A 25,463-nucleotide genomic window follows, 5' to 3' on the forward strand; every position below is an offset into this window, starting at 1 on the left:
CAGGGGAATGAAGGGGAAGCAGCCATCCATCCATGACAGAGAAAGGAGCTCGGGCCCAGGGAACACTGTGGCTCCCACCAACCAGATGGCCTGTCCTGTCTCACCTGAACCTTCATCTCCTCCCTGCACAGGGAGTTCTGTGGCTTTTGATCTAACAGCAGAGGTTGGGCCAGAACCTTCTCAACGGCTGGCTCAAAGGCCATCTCTGCCTTAGACTGACTCTGAGCAGCAGGAGACAGTCCCCGCCTGGTCCAGATGTTGGCTGTCTCGGGCCCAAAGAGCCATGCAATGGCAAGTGGGGTAGTCTGAGCTGCCGGTGGCAGAGCTGGAGGGGCCTTCTTTTACAGAAGGAGGCTTCTGAGCCCAGAGAGGGCAAATGGCTGACTGAGGTTGCACAGTACACGAGGCACAGGCTGGGGCTTGAACCTAGGGCTCCTCACGCTCCTGGCTTTGACTTCTCAGGCCTCTTTCTGGACAGGAGAGGGGAGAGGTCTCTTTCTGGGAGAAGGGATAGAGACCATCTCTAGGAATTCTTATCTGCCTCCAGGCGCAGGCACCAAGCAAAGCCAATGCAGTTCCCAGCCCAGGAGTGGTTCCTTCATCATTATTGTTATCAACACAGTTAATAACAGTAATAACACATGCTTGCAGAGCACTAGACAGTTGGCAAAGCATTTCAGCTCCCACAAGCCTGTCCTCCTCACAACAGCCCTGTGAGGTAGGTTCGGTGCAAGTATATCCCCAAGCCCCTCCCCTCCCCGTGGCCTCTCTGGCTCAGAGAGGCCGAGTGATGGCCCAGGGTCACACAGCTGTGAGTGGTGGAGCCGGGACTTGAACCCGTGCTCTATCCACTACACCCCGCTGCCTCTCATGGAGAAGAGGCAGGGTAGTGTAATGGAGAGAGCGCGGGCCGAGCGGCAGACTGGGCCTTCCTGCAGTCACGGTGTCGTCCTAGGCTCCCTGGAGGCGGCGGCAGTGGTGGCAGATCCGGCTCTCCATGCCTGGCCTTCCACTTGGCGGGCAGGGTGGGCAGCAGGCCTGAGAGGGTCTGCCGATGTCCTGTGCAACTTCGTGCTGTTAACGCTCTGGCTCCAGGGGTGGTGGAGGTGGGTGGGGGTCCTGCCGGGGGCTGAGCCAATGGGCCTGCTGGAGCTAGGCCCTGCTGCTTTCGGGGACAGCCCCCTCAACCCCGGCCCCCTGGCCCCTGCCCCTTCCCTGGTCGCATAGATGGCACCTAGCCGTTGGTTTCCCAATGGAATTTAGTACAAATGCTCCAAACAGGCCTTGCTGCTGGGTCATAAAGTCCCAGGGTCCTCAGAGGCGAGCCTGCACACGGAGGCTGCAGGGAGAGCTTGGGGCTGAGAGGTTAGAAGGCTGGGGTCTCGCTCTGGCTCTGCCTTCTGAAGTGCTTTACACTCCTGCTCTGGGCCTCGGTTTCCCCAGCTGCAAATTGAGACCAGACCAGGGTTCTCTAGGGATCTGCAAATCTCCTGGAAGGCTGCAAAGTCACAAGTCAGGGCATTTATTTCTCAGAAGAGGCATCACTGCTTCCATGGGACTCTCACGGGGATTTAGGACCCCAGGGCATTAGGAATCACTGGCCTTCCATGAAAAGAGGCTGAAGGGGCAGGCCACGTAGATGCCACACAGATCCTGCACCAGGTCCTGGCCCGGAGGACACTGTGGGGACAGTCGATGGGTGTGAATACGTATAGAACCTTCTGGTAATGGTACTGCATCGATGTTGAGTGTCCAGAATTGCTAGCTGTGCTGTGGTCACACATGAGCGTACGCTTTTCTTAGGAGATATGCCTGAAGTGTCAGGGGGCAAAGGACCATCACAATTGCATGACACAGCGAGGTTCTAAGAACAAATAGGACAAAATGGTAACAACCGTTGAATCAGAAGGAAGGGCATTCAGGTGTTCTTTGCACTAGTCTTGCAACTTTTCTGAAAGTTTGAAATGATCTTAAAGTAGAAAACAAAAAACAAAACAAAACAAAAACAAAAACAAAAACAAAAAAGGTCCAGGTCAGAGTTTGTACTCTCAGGCTTAGCTATATGGAGCTTTATCCACACGGGCTTTTAAAACATGAGACTTTCTCACCAACGGTGAAACTTTGGGAGATTTTTCATGAAATCTGGCTCCCCTTGCACTGTGAATGCTGCAGCCACCCTGGGGCCGGGGGGGCTTCTGCGGGCAGCAGCAAAAGGCAGTCATGCTCTTGGTCTGGTGCCCGTGCTCTCCCTGCCAACCCCATGTAGGGCCACCTGGGACTCCTGAACATTCTACTTTGCCTGGCCTGTGTCTGCCTGTGTGACCTGGGAGATGAGCTCTAGGCCTTTGGGATTTTCTTTGTGCCCCGAGCCCTGGGCATATCCGAGTCCTTCTGAAGGCTGCTCTATCCCCATTTCAGATGGGGAGACTGAGGACCTGAGGGCAGACGTCACGGCTGCCGACAGAGGTCTGGGGCCTGGGTGTTTTGCCTCCAAATGCTATGCTTCTTCCACACCACACAGCCCCTCATGGCGGTACCATTTACAGAGGACAGTGATATCCATCCATGCTTGGGGTCCCCACAACAGCCCTGTGGGGTAGGCAGGGGAGAAGGGCCCCCCAGCAACTCCCCCACTGCACAGACACCAACATGGGGGCTCAGGGAGGTGAATGGACCTGTCCAGGATCACAGACTGGGCATGTTTGGGCCAACTGCCCCCAGTGCCAGTGTTCTCTGCCTTCCTGTGGGCTGCACCAGTGGGCCAGATGCCCCGAGGGGGTTTTGCACTACCAGGAGGACCCTGCAGATACCCCTAGCCAGGACCCTCTTACTTCCCTGGGGGGCATTCAACTGGAAGGCCCGGCGAGGCCTCCCAGCACAGGGGAAGGGTCTGAGTGTCTGTCACGCACAAAAACGAGCATCCAGACGGCAGTTACCCAGAGTTCAGAGCGCTGGGGAAGAGAACAATCAATGAAAACCCCCCAGAGGAGGCAGCTCATGCAGGCAGAAGGTGGGGAGGAGCTGAATGGGGGAAATTCAGAGAGGGGGAAATGGGAGATATTCAAGATGAGAGAAGAGATGGGGAAACGGACACTTCGACACAACCTCATCAGCTGGGGTCACCTCAATTTATAGGTGAGCAAGTAGAGGCTCGGACAGGGTAAGAAACTTGTCCAGGGTCTCCCAGCAAATGAGAGCAGTAGGGATTTGAACCCAGACCTGTTTCACCCCAAGTCCAGGCTCCATCTGAGGAATGGGGAGGGAACCAATCCGTCGTGGGCATCCATCCGCTAGCAGCGGGCTAGGGAGGGGCTTCCCCTACATCATATAGCAGAGCATCCCTACTGTCCTCACGGGTCAAGAGAAAGGGTGTGACATGCCCAAGGCCACACAGTGAGTTCATTCCCAAGCCCAGATCTGCCTCAGTCTAGCCCAACCCAGCCTTTTCTACAACAGCCTCAGCCTCCTTCCTCTCTCTGGCAGGTAGTGCTTGAGCCCCTATGCTATGTGGGGCCCAGGGATGGAGCTGGGCTTGACCTCCTGGTAGCTTTCACGCTCAGGGCTCCCAGCTGCTGGATGGGTGTGGGTGAGAGCACCCATGTTCAAGTGCATCGCCATGGTGATGGTTCTGTTCATCTGCATATGGCCAAGGATGGACGGGGCCCATACAAGTGAGACCAGTAGATCTCTTTGGGAGGCGAGACTGGATGCATTTTACTCTTTACTTTATCTGATATGGTTTGCCCTCAGCCAAACTCAATCCACATTAGGGGGCTGTGCTCGAATAGGCCAAACACAGCGTAGGTGTCATGGGGTGAAATGTGAGTCCCAAGCCGTCTGGGGGTGACTGCCCAAGGGCAGTGGTGTGCAGAGAAGGCTTCTAGGAGGAGGTAGGGCCTGAGCACATGGACAGGCATTAAATGTGTAACAAGGACAGGAGAGGGCCATCTGGGAGGAGGAGCAGCCTCAGCAGGGGCAGGGCGGAGGGAAGAAAGTAAGGCGCATCTGAAACAGGGGTACAGCGCGAGGGTGGGGGTGATGAATCTGTGACTTGTGTGCCTAGGAGAGCATTGAATGAAGTGGCCATCCGGGGCTTGGGTCTACCCTACAACAGCCCCAGCACCCCGCAGCCTGTCGATGCTCTGATCACACACAATCAGCGACTGGGAACTCACTACCTTTAGGCAGCCTCTTTTGTCCTAGAATGGTTCTAACTGTGACAGAATTCTTCTCTTTCCGATTAGACTGCCTTCTATTGGGCTGACTCTACCCTCTTCTCCCCAGCCCTCCCCCTTCTCCATGAGCCTGGGCTAAGCCACTTGCCCCTCCCAGACCCACGCAACTGTGCTTCTGAACGTCAGTGCTGCAGTTCATGGCCAAGGGTCACTTTCTTCAGTCTAGCTCACCCTGCACTCTGGTGATCTTGGTGGGTCCTGCCTCTTGCTTTTTTTTTTTTTTTTTTTTTGCCATCCTCCCTGCACTCATGGTCTCTGCAAATTTGAGGGCACACTTTCCATACCGAAACAGGACAGAGCTCTGGGGAAGGCCGCTGGATTACCAGCAATCCAAGAATCAGCACAAACCCACCAGAATCTCCTGGCCTCTAGCACGTCCTGATGTCTCTTGCCAACAGGGTCATCACAGGAGACCTTGGCTGCTGTCTCCTGACATCCAGAGGCCCAGGGTCTACATTATTTACCTGTGCTTCCAGCTACAAGTAAGGTAAACACCAAAAAAGTTGGTTTGACTTGGGCTGGCTAGCTGACTTCCCATCCATCTCCGCCCTGAGTCTTTTATAGTCTCCTTGCACCTGTGCCCATCTCCTTGGCTGATACATTGGGTCAGTGATTCTGAGCATTTTCTCTCCTCAGCATCCTGCAAGGTACCTACCCCTCTCCTCCCTTCTCCAAACTGTCTGGAATCTTTGTCACCCATCTGTTCAGGCTCAGTGCCTCTACCTGACTTCTGCTGACCCAGATGACCCGCCAGGCCACTTCTCCCAGGGATGATTGCTTCTCTGCCAACTACTTCAGCTCAGAGGCCAGAACCAGGGCTACAGGGCCGTGACCATTTACAGAACCCTCATGTGGCCCTAAGTTCCAAGAAGGCATTCAAGGCTTTCTATGATCTTTTAGGCCCCAGGGTCTTTGCACTTGCTGTCCCTCCACCTGGAATGCTCTTTCTTCTCATTGTGCTGGTTTCAGTTCAAATGCAACCTCTTCAAACAGGTCTTCCCCGACCAACAAGATTCCTGTTCCCTTCCTCAGAGTCTCTATTTCATTATATGGTTTAATGTCTTCATCTGAGTATTTGAAATTACCTTACATATTTGCTTGCTTGTTCCTTTATTGTCTGTTTCTTTTTACTAGATTCTAAGCTCCAGGATGGCAGAGACCTCATTTGTCCCACTGGCACACAATAGCTACTTAATTAATGTTGGACAGATAAGTTCTGGATAAATAAATACCCCAGCTCTGATTCTCATTTCTTTCTACCACCCTACCCTGCAGACCTGCTGACTTTCCTCTTTGTATTGCAAGGACATCCCATATTCCTTCAGTCCTCCGTGTCTTTGCACATATTTGCCTCTGCTAAGAGACCCTTTCTTCACACTTCTGGTGAGCTCCTACTCACCCTTTAAAACCCAGCTCAGTTCCACTCTGGGTAGTTCTGTTCCTCTTTTGGCTTTCTCACCTCTTCCTCACTCTCCTGCTGTGGAATTAGCTGTATGCAGGTCTGCTCCCCCATCCCCCCGCCGCCTCTGTGGGCTGGGGGCTCCCAAGGCTGGGAGGCTCCCAAGGCCGGATGATCCTCTGAATCATCATGGGTCCAGTGCTCAGCGCAGGGCCTGGCCCAGAGCAGCTGCCCAGAGGATGTTTGCTGAGCAGTGCTGGACAAGGAGGCCCCTCGTGTGTCCCTGTTAAGGGGGTGTCTCATTCAGCTGGAGCCTCACCCCTGCAAGGTCTTTCCACCTCCTCTCCTTCCCCCTGCAGTAGCCAGAGGGAGATTTTAAAAATGTAAATGTGACCAGTTCATAGCTGAAAACTATTTCAGATGATCCTCATCACGCTTAGAAAATGTCCCAACTCCTGGCCATGGCCCATGACACCTGACATCTGGGCCCTCTACCCTTTCCATTTTGCTCACAATCTTCCTGCTTCAGGGCCTTTGCACTTGCTGTTCTCTCTGCCTGGTATGCTTCCCCCCCTAAAGTCACAAAGCCAGCTCTCTCTTCTCACTCACAACGCAACTCAAACATGGCCTCCCCTGACCTCCCCAGCCACCTGCCTCCCAACACTCTGCTTTATTTCTGTCACATAACTACCACCCTCTGGAGTCTTCGCAATGTCCGTCTCTTCTCACCACACTGCAAGCTTCTGCGGGCAGTGGTCTCATCAGCCTCACTCACTGCTGTATCCCCAGGACCCAGCCCAGTGTCTGGCCCCTGGTAGGTGTCCAGAATAATCATCACCCAACTGATTCTCTCCTATCCCTGATAAGAACAGGCTTTGGTGCCTGACTTTCCAAAAGACTAAGTCACTAGAAAGTAAGTTCCATGAGGGCAGGGATTCTGTGTTGATTTTATTTACTGTACTATCCCCAGGGCCTGGAGCAATGCTGAATGAGCAGTAGGCTCAACGTACATTTGCTGGGGGAAAGGGTCTGGAGCCAAGGAACAAAGTCTCTGAGAACTTTCCAGCCTCATGAATGGGACACAGCATAGAGGCGGGAACTGGCAATGGGAGTGAGCCCACTGTCGGGCCGCATCTCACCTGACAGCAGCATGGGGTCCTTGTCCACAGACTTGCGCACCTGGTCAGACTCCCCTGTCAGGGAGCTTTCATCAATCTTGAGGTCATTGCCCTGGATGAAGAGGCCGTCGGCAGGGAGGAGGTCACCTGGTGGGAGGAAGGGCAACAGAGTCAGCTGAGTCTCAGGTGGCTGGAGGGTCTTGGAACATTCCCTTAAAGGTGTGATTGCAAGGTCAAGTTCACCATTGGACACCTGCTGCTTTGAGCTCCCAGGGTGTGGGAACTAAGATGGCGCCCAGCACAGGCAATACGCAGCTGAAGCCTGAAGCCAAGGTGAATGGCACAAGGCCTGGAGGACCAAGGCTGGGCCCAAGAACAATCTTAGCTTGAATGGCCATGTACTTTCATTTATAAAGTGCTTCTCTTGGCATGGTGTGGATTTGGGGTCCAGTTTTCTCAACGATTCATGCTTCTCTGGTCTTAACTATGGTTTGGGAAATTGTCTTGGAAAGGACTAGTCTGTTCTGACTATGCTGAGGAGACCCTAAGACAGGCACATTATCAGAGGAAACCAAGCCCCCTAAGGCAGAGTGAAGAGAGCACAGCAGGCTCTCCCCCATTTTCTGCCTCTACTTACCCAGGACATATCTTGCCTGAATCCCCTTTGGTGCCAGCCAGCCTGACCACTTTCTCCATGGCCGTATCACAGGCCTAGAATGTTTGCTCACCCACATCCACTCCCTACGACACCTCTAGCCCAACAACCATCCATCAACAGCCCGATCGGATGTAGGAAATGGGTTTCATCTCATAAACCCATTCTGAGTGTTAGTGGTCCTTGGAGTATTGTGTTGAGAAGAATTCTGCGTCTAGGCTCTGAGCTGTGATTGATTACTAATGTCTGTTACAGGTGCAGGCTTTGAGAGCGGTAGCAAGTGTGCCCTCTATTTGCCATTTCTGACTTTAAATGGATTCTGGAATCCTGCCTCCTCTAGGAAGTAGCCTTCTACTTCCCAAAGGATCTCAGAATACATCCTGGCTCAAGATTATCCTTCAGGGACCGACGCCCTTCCCTGGGCCAGCCTCTTTGGGTCTGCCTGTCCTGTCCCACCTCTGCCCAGACTCTAGCTCTAGCACCTGGCTCTGGGGCTGGGACACTTACCATATTTGACCTGGGCGATGTCCCCAACAACAATCTCGGCCACAGGGATCTGGACCACCTGGCCAGCCCGAACCACGGTGAACTTCTGCTCCTGTTCAATGCGGCTCTGCAGGCCCCGGAACTGCTTCTCTTTGCTCCAGTCATTGAAGGCCGTGACCAGGACCACACAGATGACCGAGAGGAGGATGGCTGCCCCCTCGATCCAGCCGGCCTCTGCCTCCCCTTCATCCTCTGCCCCGCCCTGGGCCGTCGCACATCCTGCAGAAAGCAGAAGGAAGCAGGCAGGGCGGGGTCAGCCAGGCAGGAGAAGCCTACAGGTCTGGATTTAAATCCCAGCTCTGCTGAGTAAAAAACGTTGATATTTAGATGAGCACAATCCAATTTATTCAATGAGTCTGGTGGCTAGCCCTTCAGTTTCCTGCCTTTGTTCTAGGTGTGCGATCTTGGACAAATGACTTCACCTCTGTAGAAAGGGACGAATATTCTTTGTCTGGGGGACCTATTGTGAGGCTTGAACTTCAATGAGTTGAGGTCCCTGGTGGCTGAGCACAGACCCAGCACAGGGAGAGGCCTGATTCACGAGAAAAGAGAAGTGAGGATGTAAGAGAATGAAGGTGATCAGTGCTGCACGTGCTTTAGGCTCTAGGGTGCAGTCTTGCTGATGTGCCTTCCTTCCATGTTTCTAGCAACTGTGAGGCAGGTCTCCAGAGAGCAGGTCTGGGGGATGGGGTTGGGGGCGGGGGCAGGAACCACAGCGCCAGGCCTGACGTCCAATGGGCTGGTTCTAATACTGCCACTGCCCCTGTACGATCCTGGGTAACTCACTGTCCTCCCTGAGCTGCAGTGTCCTCTTTTGCAAAATGGGAGTCCCTGAGACCTCCTTCCGTGTTCTGGAAGAGGAGAGTGAAAGCCTCAGCCAGAGCTCAGGGTACAGCATTTGTGCGCACCACCCCCCCCAGCAAGGACACCCACACTCCAGCCTGTGGGCTGCTTATCTGTCCTACAGTGACCCTGCATCCCACACCCTCGAACAATTGAACCTCCCAGTCTGGTTCCCCAGACTGCTTGAGGCCTGCCAGGCCCACCTTGTGAACAGAAGAAGAAAAGAGCAGACACATCTGAAACAAAGGCCTCAGGTCCTGCCCATGCGGTGCCGAGTCCTAGTGTCTCTCCAAACTCCTCCACACACCCTGTCTCCTGCAACCCCACAAGGATCCAGGGAGGGAGACTTATTACCTCCGCTTGCAGATGAGGAAACTGAGGCTCAGAGAAAGGAGGGGACAGCCAAGGTGGGCGTTGCAGCCAGGACTAGCCCAGGCCCTTTTTCCCACTGGAAGGTGGTGAACAGCCTTCTGCATGGAAAGTGACCCCGAGCAGCATCCAACTATCCATCCCTGGAAAACTCAGAGAGGTTCCCTTTCAAGGCAGCTGGGCAGGGGACTGGACCATTGACAAGTCACTTGCACCAAGTATTCATTTTAATTCTCAAGCTGGCCAAGAGAAGCGGTTTGGGGAGGGGTGGCTACTCACCTGGGGCCACAGAGCAGATCTGGGGTTTGAATCTGACACTGGACCTGGCCTGCCCACTGTCCCTGAACCCAGAGGCCTCCTGTGCCATGTGCTGGCCTCACATTGCCAAAGACCCATGACTGACTGTTTGGAAGTCCAACTCAGTCCCAAGGAAGAGTGAACAGTTTTGAGAGACCGCAGCAGGAGCATCTGGGAAGCTGGGGGTCAGAAGCAACATGACGATAAGGCCAAGTGGTATCAGGGAATGCTTTCCAACTCTCGGAGGGGTGGAGGTCAAGGCTAGCTGGTGGGCCTAAGCTTGGGATGGTGCAGTATATGGGATCATGTGGCCCAGCAGTATATGTCCTTGGAAAATTCCACGGCTCTCACCGAACCAGTCACTCCTTGCAGGCTAGTAAACAACCACCTCACTGAACAAGGTCCTTGATGCCACTCTTTCCTTCTTTTGGAATTTCAGATTTTCCAGTAATTTTATGTTGTTTAGCTGGATCAGCCTTTAGTGCTAATGATTGTCATAGTCATGCTAATGACAGACGTCAGGCCAGCCTTGGGTTTGAATCCCAGCTGTGCCACTTCACTGCTGCGTGCCTGTGACCTAGCTACTTACCCAGTGTGCCTCAGTTTTCTCATCTGCAAAATGGGGGTGAGGACAGGCACTCCATCAGAGGTGGCTGAGAGGACAGAGGGACAGCTTTTATGTAAAGCACTCACCTCACTAAGCACACAGAATGAAAGCTGCTGTTTCTTGTTGCCCGGTATATGGGGCGCATGAATGCATTCGAGAGCTCCACAGCCAGGCTGGAAGGGAGCCTCAGGCATCCAGCTGGAGTTCAGCACCATGTGATGACTGGGGGAGGGGAACCAGGGTGCCCCTCCCCCATCATAAATGACACCAATGGAAGCCCCAGAACTCAGGTGAACCTTCTTAAACAGAAACCTAGGCCATGGAAATGTGCTCTTTTGGGCTTCAGGGGAATGACTTGAGAGGCAGAGCCCCAGTGCTTTGCTTTACAGGACTTTCGTCACTCTCTGTCTTGCTACATGCTTTGTAAATGTGAAGACTATTGCGTGCTTCATTGATGGGCCCCCCCATTAGAGATTGCAGCAGCTACTGGAGCATTTAGGACACTTAGAGATAGCCCAGGACCAAGGTAAGCCTTTGGGTTCTGGAATTGTAAAGACCTGACTTCAAATCCAGGCTCTTTTGTGTGACCTGGGGTAAGTGACTTGGCCTTTCTGAGTCTCAGTTTGGACAGTTGTAACATGGGATGACTTTGGGAGCCAGAGCCTATTAAGAGCCTGGCATATATTGGATACATGATAAATGTGGGTCTTCTCTCAATTTTCATGAACTACTCTCCTTGGACTGGCTTCTGGAAGCCAAGGATCTGGTGGTTGAGCAGAGTTCACTCTGTTCCCTTGACTCCCAACCTTGCCTGTTGCCTTTGCCTATTCAATACCGAGGAGCCCTTTGGGTCCTTGAGGGCACTCTGCCAGCAAAAGCCCATAGTTTTTGTTTTTTTTTTTAGATTTTATTTATTTATTTGACAGAGAGAGACAGCCAGCGAGAGAGGGAGAGGAAGAAGCAGGCTCCTAGCGCAGAAGCCTGATGTGAGGCTCGATCCCATAACGCCGGGATCACGCCCTGAGCCAAAGGCAGATGCTTAATGACTGCGCCACCCAGGCACCCCCCATTAGTTTTTACTTCCCTCTGAGAACTGTCTGATGGTCACACAGTGCCTTGGGATGGCCAGAAAGTGGGGTGTGGATTGCCGGCTGAGGTCTTGAGCTCCCAGGAGCTGCTGGACCCTGGGAACAACTCCTCTGCTCCTGGTGCAGTTGGGGAGAGGAGATAAGGAAGGGGAAGGAAGGGGGCTCTGAGCAGGCCCTGCTGAAGCTTCCTCTGGGGGGCCCTTCAGACTGGGGCAAGGACAGGTTCAGAAGATTGTGGCTACAGAGTCTGGGGAGCCTGCAGCTGCTCTCTCTGGACCTGGGGATTTGTAGGGTTTGGCTTTTGTCTCTCTGACCTCAGGGAACTTGCTCGGCCTCTCTCGGCCTATCTCTACCTGTCCATCAGTAAAATGGGGAAGCTACTTTCTAGATGGTGACTGAGGCCTGGCATCAAAGAAGGGTTCTCAAAACTGGAAGAGACACAAACATTTTCTAAGCACCTACTAGACGCCTGTCACTCGGCTTGGCACTCTGACACCAGGGGAGCTATCATGGGCGGGGAGTTGGGAGCACTGAGCATGCTAATCCCAGCTCTGCCACGAACATGCTGTGTGACCTCTGACAAGTATCCTGAGGTCTCTGAGCCAAGAAAGCAAACAGGAAAGGGCTGTGGGTGCTGCAAGTTTCTACAGCCTGTAAGTCCATCACTAGCATCATTCTGGATATGACTGATGAAGCCCGAGTCTGACTTGGCAGGGGGATGGTCCTGGCAACATGGAAGGTCCAGAACTCAGAGCTCAGGCTGGGGCCTGGGCACTGGGGAGTACATACAGCCACAGAGTGCAGGAACTTCACTCTATGGGGCTGGAATATGTGCAGCTGCCCTCATCTACCCAGATCCTGGCCTGAGCTAGCATCTCAGCTGGAGGCAGGGAGCGAAAGTGGAAGGCACCAGAAGACTGGGGTTTAAAATCCAGCCCTACTGCCTAATAAGCTGTATGACCTTGGGCAAGTCCTTCCCTGTTCTGAGCCTTGGTTTCCGCCTCTCTAGGATGGAAGAGGTTGCAGCCATCTGTTTGGAGGCCTGTCTGTGGGGAGGCTCCTCCTGGCACACACTAGGAGCTCGATCTGTGCTCCCACTGCACCCCCTCCACCATCTGCCCTCTGACTTCTAATCTCACACTAAACTGGGTCACAGGAAGCTACTTATCCGGGTGGCATTGACTCAGTCCCATCCATTCCTGAGGAAATGCAGCCGAGGAACAGGAGCATGGGCTTGGAAGCCAGAACGTCTGGGTCTGAGTCATGGTTCTGCTGCTTCCTAGAGTGTGACCTAGGCAAGTCGTTTACTTCTCAGGGCCTCAACTCCTACCCACAGGGTTGTTGGGAAGATCAAATGAATCTCTACTGTAGGGGCGCCTGGGTGGCACAGCGGTTAAGCGCCTGCCTTCGGCTCAGGGCGTGATCCCAGCGTTCTGGGATCGAGCCCGACATCAGGCTCCTCCGCTATGAGCCTGCTTCTTCCTCTCCCACTCCTCCGCTTGTGTTCCCTCTCTCGCTGTCTCTATCTCTGTCGAATAAATAAATAAAATCTTTAAAAAAAAAAAAATGAATCTCTACTGTAAATGCTCCCAACTAGCGGTGGCTATAAAAATTGTAAGAAGAATTATTGTTATAATTATGCTTATGTGTTGCTCCCTTAGCTTAGTTCAAGGCTTTTTCAAATAGCTATGTACAATCTTCTTCTACATTTTCTATGAAATTCCTGCAAAGACTGCTTCCCAATACGCAGCTCTTATAATGTCCTAAGTGAAAGTTCATCTCAGAATTCACTGTCAGGGGACATGCTATCTTCCTAAAGAACCATTTTCCCTCCTTGTGGATAGCTTGAGCTATGTGCATCATCCAAAGTCCCTTTCTGCTCTGGCTACCAGGAAGCTCAAAGTCAAATTTAAATATCAATCATAGTAGCAAATATAGTTGGTTTATTTGCTTCCATTCCTTTCCTGTCTGATTTCCTATTTGACTTCGTCTTGTGAGACGTGTCCTTCTTGTGTCTTTAAACCCTCTCTGGAAAGAGGTCATGCAGGATAAAAAGCAACTTAGTAATATTACTTGTGAAATTGAGGTAGTTGGCCTAATAGACCTGTTTATCTCATTTCCTAGGCAATTCAGGCTTGGAAGAAGGTGAGGGGACAGATGTTCAAGAAATTTCAGAGACCACCTCCTCATGTGGGGAATGGGGCCCATGATGGTTATTTCTTATAAGCAATTCACTTTTTATTTTCTTGCTTGAAGTAATGAACATTGTAGGATTATCTCTTTATGCAGTGCATTCATTAGGAAAATGCTGTATCATAATTAAAAACAAGTGTTTATAATATCCTACTAATGAAAAATCAGATTATAGAAATCTAACAAAACAATATATCTCATGTGATCCCGTTGATCTCACAGTATGTGTGTGTGTGTGTCTATCTCTCTCTCTTTCTCTCTCTACCTCTCTATTGTGTGCCATATGTTTGAAAGACTTTGCCATCATAAAGGAAAGAGTCATTGAGTTGATAAAGCCACAGTCCTTAGGGGGTGCTTGCTTTATGGAATGAAGGGATGAGGGAAAGTTGAGGTTTTCTATTAGGGGTCCTAAGTTCTGACTTTGAGAAGAGTGGGTCTTCTCCAGAACCCTCTCTGGATGAATGGGACAGTGCCTCCTCGGTCCACAGAGCAGTGCCCCCATTCTGAATGCAGGGACACATTTTGGGAGGCCCTCTCAAGACTGGGAGTCCTCACACGGGAAAACATACTCGGCATGAGCCCCATAAGCGTGTGCATGATACTGAACCAACCCTGGGATGGGACGTGAAAGAGGACGAGCAGTGTGGATGCTGAGTCCTTCCCATGCAATGTGCAGAGGATGTGATCCAAGGGCAGCCTGGGAGGAGGAAGCCTGGGGCAGCCACACCCATGGTGATAACAGATCCAGCACCCACTCAGTGACCTTGACCAAGTTAACACATTTCTCTGTACCTTGTTTTCCTCATCTCTAAAATGGGCATAGTGGTGGCCCTTCCCTCATGGGGTTTTAGGATGATGACATCCCAGCCCAGAATTCGACGTCCTGTAAGTGCTCAAGAAATGCTCACTGTGGTTATTCCCACTGTTGGTGCAATCCTTGCGTCTCACACATGGGAAAACTGGGGGCCAGGGGCTGTGGGTGAGGCCCTGCACCCCGGGGCTCGGTTCCCTCCCCCGGGTGCCCTGAGTCTTGGCCAGGCTGCTTGTGGCAGGGTGGGGAGTGGGGGTCTTACCTTCATTGCTCTCGCCAGGTGGGTGGTAAAAGGACAGCCCCAGGGAGATGATGGCTGCGATTTCCAGAATGATCAGCGTCACATCTTGTAGTGCCTCCCACACCAGCTGCAGGAAGGTTTTTGGCTTCTTTGGAGGTATAAAGTTTTGCCCAAAAATCTGCTTTCTCTTTTCCAGATCTGGAGCGGTGCCCGGCAAACCTGTGGACACAGTGCAGAAAGGTTGGCCTGGGAGGCCTGGGAGAGACGCTCAGTTTCCTGGGAACTGTCCTGAATGGGGCCGGCCCCATGGTGAAGCACAGAGAAGGGGGAGCACACAGCAGGAAACTTGCAGGCACCAGCCAGGAGCCTGGCGCCCAACACTCACTTCTGGCCCACAGTGGGCTGTTGTGAAATGCCAGAGACACCATGCGGTGGGGTGAATAGTAACCCCCCCACGTGATCCGTTCACATCCTAATCCCTGGAAACTGAATGTGACCTTCTTTAGGAAAATGGTCTTTGCTGACATAATTAAGTTAAGGATCTTGGGATGAGATTGCCCTGGATTATCCAAGTGGGCCCTAAACTAATGACAAGCGTCTTTTTAAGAGACAGAGGGAACAGATCCAGACCCAGAGGGCACAGGCTGTGTGAAGACGGAGGCAGAGATGGCAGGAGGCAGCCACGAGCCAAGCAATGCCAGACCCACGAAGAAGCCCAAGGAAGCAAGGAAAGGAATGTCCTCTAGAGCCTTTGGAGGCAGCACGGTCCCGCTGACATCTGATTTCCAGACTTTTCGTCTCCAGAACTATGCGAGAATAAAGTGCTCTTGCTCAAAGCACCCAGTCTGTGGTCATTTGTTAGGCAGCCACAGGAAGCAAATACCCACCACCAGGCCCACCTTGCATCACATCCTTGCTCCTGCTCTGCGTTTCCTCCTGTCCTTCCCGTGGAGCACAGACTCGGAAACCTCTGCCTGCGTTCGAACCCCAGCCTGTGCCTCCAGCTCTCTGAGCCTCGGTGTCCTCCTCTGCGATGGGGATGGTGACTGCAGCTAGCCCCCGAGTGGTCATGAGCATCTCAGGAGATTATCCATGGGGTCGGTGTTAGTGGAGCACCTACTACGCACCCAACACTGTTTCAGACACTGGGACAGGACAGGGAGAGAAATGGGCAGAGCGCCCTCCCAGAGGAGCTGGCCTCCCAGTGGACACATGCGACTCGTTCCAGTGATGCCTGGGGGGCGGCAGATGCCCAGTCGAGGCTAGCGCTCCTGGCCCATCTTACGGACCCGGGGGGTGGAGTGCAGTCCTCATCATGCAGGGCCAAGACACAGCGGTCTGCTTCCAACCTATCATTTCTTCACTTCCAGATAATTCTCCCTGACTCACCCATCTGATCCTCACTCCCTGCTCAGTGAATTTGGAGGCTCCCGAACCACCTCCAGAATAAAAGTCCATGTTTCCCAGCCTGGTGCTCCGGCCTCTTGATCTGAGCCCCAGTAGCCGCATTTCCATTACTTGGCCCGCCCCCGGCCAAACCAGGCCAGTCCTCTGCTGGTGTGGCTTGTGTGTTCCTCCTGCACACATTTGGTCAGGTGTGGCCTTCCCCTGCCCTCCGCTTGGTTTGCCTGTCTGTAAGTCCTCTCCCACACTCATTGGCGCCAAGGTGTGAACGACCAAAACCTTGGCAAATCACCCTAGGTGCCTTTGTGCCTTAGAAGAGAAGCCTGAAAGATCAACCTGTCATGGTGGGATTCGGGGGTGTGACAGAGAGAGGCCAGCCTCACTGTCTACTTCGGAGGCCAGCCCTTCTCCTTGTTTCTCTCCTTCCTTTGATGTTACCTTGTGTAGCCCCAAGTCACTTGTGCCACCTTTACTTTTTCCACAACAGGTGTCCTGGCACACTTCCTGCCTTGCTCATGCTGTTCAGAGAGCCACGGAGAGGCATTCCTTCCATCTTCTAGGCTGCCTTTGCTGACGAGCACTCCCCTCCACCCCAAGCAGACAGCCGCTCCCTGCCTTTACCCCTAGGTGGCCTTCAGCAGCAGGGCTGACCTGGTCACTGGATCTGTGTCCCACCTGGACCGTGGTGCCTTGGGGGAAGACTGTTCTGCTTCCTGTCCCTTGGGTCCTGGCACTGAGGCCACCAACCACCTTTGAATCTGTTTACCCACTGAACGCAGGTGACATGCCCAAGTGTTCTGAGCCTGGCATGGGGTGTCATCATGAGGAAGGCAGCACAAATGGGCCCCCTGCAGGTGGGCAGTGTCAGTCCTGTCCCTGAAGCCAACCTAACCCCAGCTCACCTGTGGCTTAATGAGGATAGCTGGAGGGTGGACATGGAGGGGTGGGGATGGGGGAGGCACACCGCCATCAGACTTCTAGCCTTAGTCTATTCCAGAGAAGGGGGAATCTGGGGGGATCCCCAGAACAGTACCACTAGCATGCTGGGGTCAGAGTCCTGGAACATTCTGCTGCTACTGTTATGAGAGTCTAGTGGTTTATTTTATTTTACTTTTGTTTATTTATTAGATAGAGTGAGAGAGGGCGCGCGTATGAGCAGGGGGAGGGGCAGAGAAAGAAGCAGACACCCTGCTGAGCAGGGAGCCTGATGCTGGGGCTCAATCCCAGGATGCTGGGATCATGATCTGAGCTGAAGGCAGATGCATAACCAATTGAGTCACCCAGGCACCCCGAGGGTCAAGTGGTTTAATATCATATGGTTCTAGGTTTCTATCAGTCATTCGTTAGCTCATTCATTCATTCATTCATTCAACCTGTGTTTCTCAGGCCTCCACTGTGGGCCCAGCCTGGTGCTGGGTGCTGCATGCTGGGGAGAGTGATGTGAAGGGAACAGCTTGGAAGCTCATGGATGTAAGAGTTCAGTGGTCCTGGGGGTCCAACAGCCTATGCTCAGGGGTACAGGGAGGTAGGCATGTCCCCTAATTCTAGGCACTGAGCTTCCTCTGATGCTGACAGTGAGACCTCCATTGGGAGCCTCCAAGAGCCAGCCTGGCTGAGACCCTGTGGGAAAGCCTACAGGTGGCTTGTTGCAGGGGAGACCCCACACCAGCGTAGCAGTACAGGTAAGCTCTGAAGATCCAATGTCCTGCCTGTGCAGTAAGAATGAGGGATCCCAGAGCTAGGTTATGCCCATTTTATAGATGGGAAAACTGAGGCTGTCATGAGACCAAACTGCTGTGTTGGAGCATCTTCAGGGCCCTGAGAACTCAAGTCGGTTCTGTCCGAAGCACATGGCAATGTTGCTTCTACCCTCCCATGCTGGGGTAGCCATCTTGAGTATCCACGCAAAGAACAAGCAGGCATGATATAGTGTGATTCTAGGAACTGCAGTAAGGTTCTTTGTCTTTCTTCCTTTGTCCAATTCTACCCATAGTCTACATTTGAAATTATTTCACTTGGGCTTCGTTCCTTTAAATAAAAGCTCCAATTCCTTTAGATTCCCTGGGAGAGGGAAGCCATCATCAGTTCTGGACACCATGGTGTCATGAACTTTTGGGCTTTTTCCTGGGAGTAGGTTTAGATAAAGGGAAGAAAGGGGAACTAGGGAGAGTGGTGGGCCTCCGAAGAAAGGGTCTATGACCAGTCAACACTGACCTGTGATGGCAGTTTGCTGGGCTTTGACTAGTTGGTTCCTTTCTCCGAGCCTCAGTTTCCCCATCTTAATAATAGGGGAGTTCAATAGGATGAGTGGGCTCTGAGGATCCCAGGGGTTCTAAGGTCTGCAGGTCCTGAAGTGGTCCTGCTATGATCTGTTCATATCTGGGGGCTCTTCATAGGTTTGGTATAAACAAGGGCTTTACTTAGAAGAAGCTCGGTGAGGCTGGAGCCAGCCCATCTCCTGGGGCCATCCTGATTGATTCAGAACGAGGTGAGTCTTCTGAGGGTCTGTGATTCAAATGTTCTGGAGTCTATAGGGTGACCAGTTGAAAATGTGGGTGTTCTCCAGTTCTGGCAGTTTGGCCACGGTTCAGGGGCTCTGTCACCCGGGGGTTCACAGGCCTGGCATTGAGACCCTGGGTCCTGGGACAGAGCACAGGGCAGGGGTTGCAAATCTGCATAGCTGTAGGACTGAGCAGCTTTTGTGAGTGAGTGAAGTGGGTGGGTGGGAGGCAACAGGGAGTACTGGCAACTGGGACAAAGCGAAGAATCTCAGCCCCTCTAAAGGGGGCAGCTATTTCTTAGGCTCTATGGGAGAATGTGGACCCAGTGTGGAGATCTGTCAGTCTTCCAGGAGAAGCTGGACACCTGGAATTTGATGTCAAATCTCCCCATTAGAAATAGTCCAGGGCCAAATACAACATAGCTGTGAGCTAGATTCAGTCCTGGGGTTGCTGGTGTAAGGCCCTTAGGCTGTGGGTTGGAGAACAGACAGGAGTGTGGAGGGGCCAGAGCAGAACAGCCTCTCTGTCTCTTCCTCCTGTTCCCTGGGCTTCCCCCTCCCCAGCAGCCATACTCTGCCCTGCTCCCCACAGGCTCTGAGATCCCCTCTGTTTTTCAGAAATAAGGGCTCACAGAATAAAAATATTTGTGTGTTCTGTAGGGCCAGTCTCACTTAGAAAGTGCTAGGCAGTTTCTCCATTAACAAACACCCCCGTGTATAAACCCAAGATGGGAACCTTGGGTGTTGAGGTTCACATGGGGTGACTGAGGTGACAGATGGTGGCTGTGATGTCTTGTTCACCCTCGTCCTCTCAGGGGAAGGTGGGCTGAGCTGGAGATGGGGCTACCAAGCCCCAAGAACTCAGGTGGGGTTTGAATGCAGATGTCACGGGTCCAAATCCTGGCTCTCAGTGCCTCAGTTTTCCCATCTGTAAATTGCAAGGAGCAGCAGGGCCTACTTCACAGGGCTGGGTGAGACTTCTGCAGGATGGCTCGTGGAGGTGCCCAGTGCTGTGTCTGGAACCAGGTGAGGACACTGCGTTATCATCCAGTATCAGATGGTGTGGGTGGTAATCATGACCTCCCAGAGGAGGAAGACTTTGGACAGGTGGGACTTCAGTAAGATGGGGGGAGATGGTCAAGGTGAGCGCAGGAACAGCGGAAGGGCCATATGAGTGCAGATGAGCCACTTATTCTCTTTAGGCCTCAGTTTCCCCACATGTGACACGAAGGATTGGCCTGACTGAAGGCTGGTGGCTCTGATACCTTGTATCCAAAGATACTGGTTTTGAAGACCTACAGGTGGGATATCCCACTGTCCAATCCACCTATCACACCCCTCCGAGGAGTGGAATCGTGTAGTCTCCTTATCTTCTGGCTGAAAATTAACATGCCTATTTTGGGGAGCAGAGACAACAGAAGGTGATGTGAGAGTGAATGGTGTTGGAGATTCAATTTAGATTACAGAGCATCTCACAATTTAGCATATTAAAAATTAATATTCTGTGTCCAATATCATTGGACAAATCCAGCAAGGCCTTGAAAATTCAGAAACACAGTGCTGAGGAATTGATATCAGAAGCCTTGTGGGGTTGTGGATTTCCAATGTGAATCTCTTTTTGCACAAGGGGCAGACAACAGAGCACTGAGTGAGGAGTCAGGTTTGTGGATGAACTGGGCCAGTTATTTCATCCCTAGGAGACTCTGCCTCCTCATCAGTAAAATGGGAGCAAAATAACCCCTAGACGGTGGTAAGCCATACACAGAGGAACGTGTGCAAAAGTTCTCTGTAAATTGTATAGGCATAATGGTTGTGCCTTCATGGTAAAAAACCTCCTGCATTTGTGCAAATTCTTCTATCAGAATCGGAATTTGTGTGTGCTATTAGTCATGTAACAGGAGAAAGCTAAGTGCCAAGCATGGGAGTCTTTGGTTGTACGGAATTATTTGTTGTAATGGCAACTTGCTATCATTGGCTATTTGAAGACTCTTTGCCCCAAACTTCCTCTGTATCCAGTTGTCCTGGACACAACTGTTTTTTCCCCCAGCCTCTGAGCCCTTGCCCCTGCAGTCCTCATTCCTCTGCTTGGAATGCCTTTCTCTTCTTAGCTCTCTTGGACCCAGCCCCGAGTGCCGCAAATAGCAGCCTCAGGCCATCAGAGAGGCCTTGTTTGGTCAGTTGCACACCTGCACAGTGTTAACAGAATGATAATTTGTTGCAAACATTAAAAACTCAAGTGATTCCACATAAAAATCCCAACGTGTGGCTCAGTGAGGATCTGTACATGGACGCCAGGGAGCTGGAACTTGTGACCAAGAGCTCTCTGACCCCAACACCGGCCTCATGTTGGCTCTGGGGACATGTTGGCTCTGTTAAGGAAAGCTCAGGGGGACAGTGAGCACCAGCTGAAGTTCTTTCACGGGTAGAGGAAGCCTTGGCATTGTCTGGACGCAGACTGCAGACCTGGGGACCAGGAAGAGAGAGCACAGAGAGGGGTCCTGGTTTCCTTAGAAGGCAGCACTTTCTCACAGGTGGGCTGAAGTAGATGGATATCTAGGGAGGGAGGGAAGGGAGAGCACTTCAAGAGGCTGGCCAACCCTCCATGGTGTCCTTTTCCCTAGATGCCAGGCCCCCAGGGACTCGGGATCCTCCTACCTAAAGAGGCCTAAGTCCCCCCTCCCCTATTCAACCCCTCTCGAGATAAAGAAAGTAGATAGGAACCTATTAGATAGTGTGCATCCAATCATCCACTTGCTTATTTAGTCAATCAACAAGTACTTATTGAGCACCTACTCTAAGTCAAACGTTGCGCTGCATGTTGGGGATACTGCCGTGAGAAGACCACTGTGCCAGGAAGGTTTTCCTGGAGGAAGTGTAATTGGCTGAGCTCAGAAGAAGGAGTGGGGGTTATCAGGTGAAAGGGTTTGGATGGGGGAAGAGGGGTTGACAAAGGCAGAAGAAACCCCAAAGGGCTTGGAAAAGGCTGATGTGGCTGGAGCATCCCCAGTGTGCCCCTCAAGAGAGGAGGCAGATGGTCTCCATGGAAAAGGACACATCTGTTTGGTGCCACATGGGGTCATCATCGTGCAGGCCTCGGGGTGAGGGTGTGCGGGTTATCTAATGAAGACTTCAGATCTTGGCACTCATCTTGTTGCCCTCTTCCCCTGGCCTGCCTGGTAGCTCAGCAGTGAATCTGCAGTTCGCCTCTTGGAGTTGCATGGAGGACTCAGGGGCATGTGTCATGCCTGTAAATCATCATCTTAGTCCTCCTTTCTTCCCTTTGTCTGCATTTCCTCACTTCAGTCACTTAAAATCTTTTTGTATGAGACAGACTTTTATATGCTGCTTTGGATGTAGGACATGAATAGTTCATCAGGATAAAAAAGGGGGCGTTGAGGTAGGTACAGGTGCAGGGACTGAGTGAGAGGTCAGAATGAAGGAGCAAGATGAGGGAACGGGGCATATAATATGACTGACTTTTGGGCCTGGTAACTGGGAGCAGGGCTCTGCTCTTCCTGTGTGTGGGGCTTTGAAACAAGGCACCCTATGCCAACAGGCTGGGCTCTGTCAAGAGTAGGGGCCTCTGGACATTGGGAGGGGCTCAGGGTGAGCGCTCCGAGCCATCCAGATGACCTCTGACCTCTTCTTCCCTGCTCTGAGACCCCCCACAAAGCTGAGCATCCCTGTTCCCAGCAAAGGAGCATTAGAGAATGTTTTCAACCCCGGCTAGGCTAGGAGCCGTAATGGACCCTGCCCACTGCGTTTGGCTGATATTTGGGGGAGGGGAGCATTGTCTGGCTGAGTGAACCTGCCTGCCTGCTGTCTGAGCACATGATTTCAAGTAAAAAGTTACTTTCCATCTGCTGTTCGGTACTGGTGCAAAAACAAACTGCTCCCCCAGATGCTGGTGCTTGGCACTTACTGGCCCTCATAAATCATAGATGCAGTTGTTACCACTAACTACCACACTACCACTAACTACCACTAACTACCATGATACCACTAACTGCCACGCTACCACTAACTACCATGCTATCACTAATTACCATGCTACCACCAATTACCACGCTACCACCAACTACCACACTACCACCAACTACCACTACCACTAACTACCACGCTACCACTAACTACCACTAACTACCACGCTACCACTACCATGAACTACAACGCTACCACTACCACGAACTACCACGCTATCACTAACTACCACGCTACCATCAACTACCACATTACCACTACCACACAACCACTAACTACCACTAACTACCACGCTACCACTAACTACCACTAACTACCACGCTACCACTACCATGAACTACAACGCTACCACTACCACGAACTACCACGCTATCACTAACTACCACGCTCATCAACTACCACATTACCACACTACTAGTAACTACCACTAACTACCACACTACTGCTAACTACCACGCTACCACTAACTACCACGCTACCACTAACTACCACACTAACACCAACTACCACACTAGTACTACCTACCATGCTCCCACTACCTACCATGCTACCACTAACTACCACACTACCACTACTACTGTTCCTCTGGGCCTGGAATGTGCTTCCTGGAAGTTTCTGTCAGCATTGCTACTGTGTGAGATTGGACCTACCACTGCAGCCACGCCACACCCCTGCCTACGTCCCGAGACTTGGTTTGGACGCATCTTTACTTAGTCACCCTCTCTGGGGGGCCCTCAGGTTGTTTCGCTTGAGGATCAAACAGAACCAAGACTCCGACAATGCTTTGTGAACTGTGAAGTTCGTCCTCTATTGTGATCACCCATTACACAGGTATGTACACTGACGCACAGAGTCCTTCTGCTGGGAAGGCAACTGAGTCAGGCCCCTTGCCACAGAGCCTAGGGGTCACACTTGCCCTGCTCCAGCCTGATCTAGTTAGGGGTGGGCTGTCTGTTCAGAACAAATGCCCCACAGGGACCTTACCTGAATAAGCCAACATAAGTCATTGGCTCACACCAGCCTGATCCTGTCAGCTCTGGGGTGCTTAGGAAATTTCAGATGAAACAAACTGTGAGGGCTTCCCGAGGAGGGCCAAAGATGGCTTCATGGCCCTTACGTGCATTTGAAAAAAACAGAAAGGTTGCAAACTAGGGGATGCACCCAGAAAGCAGGTGTGTGACTTAGTAGCTGAGAGAGGCTGCCCGTGCAGGTGCGTGCACACTCAAGGGTGCGGCTGTGTGTCCGTGTGCAGGTGAGTGGCCCGGGGCTTCACGTAGGAGGGGGAGTCCACATGCTCCCACCCTGTCAGAGGCCAGGGAGAGTGGGTCGCTTACAAAGGCATCCCTGCTGGGATGTTGGGGAATTCACAATGTTCAAGACAGAATGGTGAAATGGTAGGAAAGATCTAACTTTGAGCCTTGCTTAAGACTAGTCCCAGCTCTGTGACCTTGGGCAGGTGACCTCCCCTCTCTGGGCCTTAGTTGCAAGTTCCTGGTATGCCACTTGGGAGTGAGGACAGCACCCACCTCACCCAGTCACCGCGGGGAGGGAACCCAACGAATGTGCTTGGTTGCACGGGCACCTGGCTCGGGGTAAAGGCTTGATAAGCAGTACCTGCCACTGTCGCTGCAAGCCACTAGCTCCCAATCTGGTGGTACGTCGGCGTCACCAGGGAGTGTTAAAAACATATTAACGTCTGGGCCCCAAACCTAGCGATTCTGACTGAAATGGGCGTGGCGTGGCCCGGGCCTTGGGAGAGCTGGGTAGAGCTGGTCCCCAGACCAGCAGCTTTGGCATCACCTGGGAACACGAGAGAAATGCAAAGCTACTCGGGAGCGGTCCTGGGCATGGGCGTGGTGACAGCCCTCCTCCGGGGACAGGCTAAAGAGGGGGAGAGGGAGGAGAGGGCGTAACAAGCTGGGGGCTTTAGGCACGCACCACGCTTGAGCCTCACCAACAGCGCTGGCATGTGGGGGTCTCCGTCGAGGCTCTGAGAGGGCAGTGGCTTGTCCATGTCACACAGCAGGTGGGGGACAGAGCCTGGACCCGCCTTGCCTATCTTTCCCTTCCTTCAGCAGGGGGTGCCAGCTCCCTCAGGGCTGGTCTCTCTCCCTGAAAGCTACACACGCATGTCAGGCTCACAGCCTGCCTTGAGGCGGCAGAGGAAGGAATTCGCGCTGTGGCTTGAGAGGCTGAGACCCAGACTTGAAGCCGAGGGGTTCATGGAGGCCATAGTCAGACCCTCTGTTCCCTGCTGGTGGCTGAAGGAGCTTGGAGAGAAACTAGAAACAAGGTGAGGAGAGAAAGGAGACCAGAATAAGACATGAGACCAGGAGCTCATGCTCAAGGTCGCCCTGCCCTGCTATACAACCTTCCATGGCTCCCCATTCACGACTGCGACCAACTCCTGTGCTCATGGCGGCCTCCCTGAGCTTGTCCCAAAGGACTCCTCCTGCCGCACTCTCAGTCCTGCTGTGTTTACCCCACGCTGTTGCCAAGCTCTGAGACACGTCTGGCATTTGCTGGTGTTTGTCTGTGTCTTGGCTCATCTGACTCCTAGCCCAGGGGGCCCACCCCTCCCCTCTGTTGAGCTATTCAGTCTTCTGAGACCCAGATGAAAGTTTACTACTACCTCTTGAAAGCCTTCCTTGATTTACCCAGCAAGAGCAATCTATCCTTCTTGTCCTTCCCTGAAAGCGTTTGTCACCCAGGTCATTCACTAAACACTTACTGGATATCCCTCCTGTGCCAGGTTTTGGACCTGAGGTCCAAGGCCGACTGAGACCCATCCTTTGTTACCACTGTCTTCTAGATTCTGATTCCAGCACCCCCTAGAGGAGGTGCCTGGTATAGTAGACCTTTCGGAAACTTCCCTCCCTCTCCTGCCTCTCTGGGGCCCTGGCGTGGGGATGTGGGTGCTGAAGCTGTCCAGGGGCCCCTGAACACATGAGCAGCCACATGCCATCTGTAAGAGCCTCTTGACAAGCCCGGGCTCACCAACCCCTCCGCAGAACCACAGCCCGTGCCGCAGGCAGCCCATGGTCTGCATCTGTTTCTGTCTGGGCAGGCGCTGTGAGCTTCGAATGGATCTGATGGCTAGTCTCCAGTGTGCATGGCGGGCATGGGTTCCTGACGGACAGGTGCAGGGTGAGGGGCGTCTCTCTGATATGTCATGG

General features: G+C 52.6%; 1 protein-coding gene across 3 annotated transcripts in view; it reads right to left on the reverse strand.

Moving 5' to 3' along the window:
* Window positions 1–25,463, reverse strand: part of ATP2B2 (ATPase plasma membrane Ca2+ transporting 2) — a 164,966-nt gene that overhangs the window by 59,402 nt on the left and 80,101 nt on the right. For all 3 annotated transcript variants that reach the window (XM_034658772.1, XM_034658771.1, XM_034658770.1), the window contains exons 3-5: window positions 14,424–14,621; window positions 7,915–8,172; window positions 6,774–6,899 (exon numbers count right to left, since the gene is read on the reverse strand). In XM_034658772.1, coding sequence (XP_034514663.1) covers window positions 6,774–6,899; window positions 7,915–8,172; window positions 14,424–14,621 — 582 coding nt within the window. The remainder of the gene's footprint in view (window positions 1–6,773; window positions 6,900–7,914; window positions 8,173–14,423; window positions 14,622–25,463) is intronic.

Source organism: Ailuropoda melanoleuca, chromosome 4, assembly GCF_002007445.2.
Source record: "Ailuropoda melanoleuca isolate Jingjing chromosome 4, ASM200744v2, whole genome shotgun sequence".
NCBI classification, from domain to species: Eukaryota; Metazoa; Chordata; class Mammalia; order Carnivora; family Ursidae; genus Ailuropoda; species Ailuropoda melanoleuca.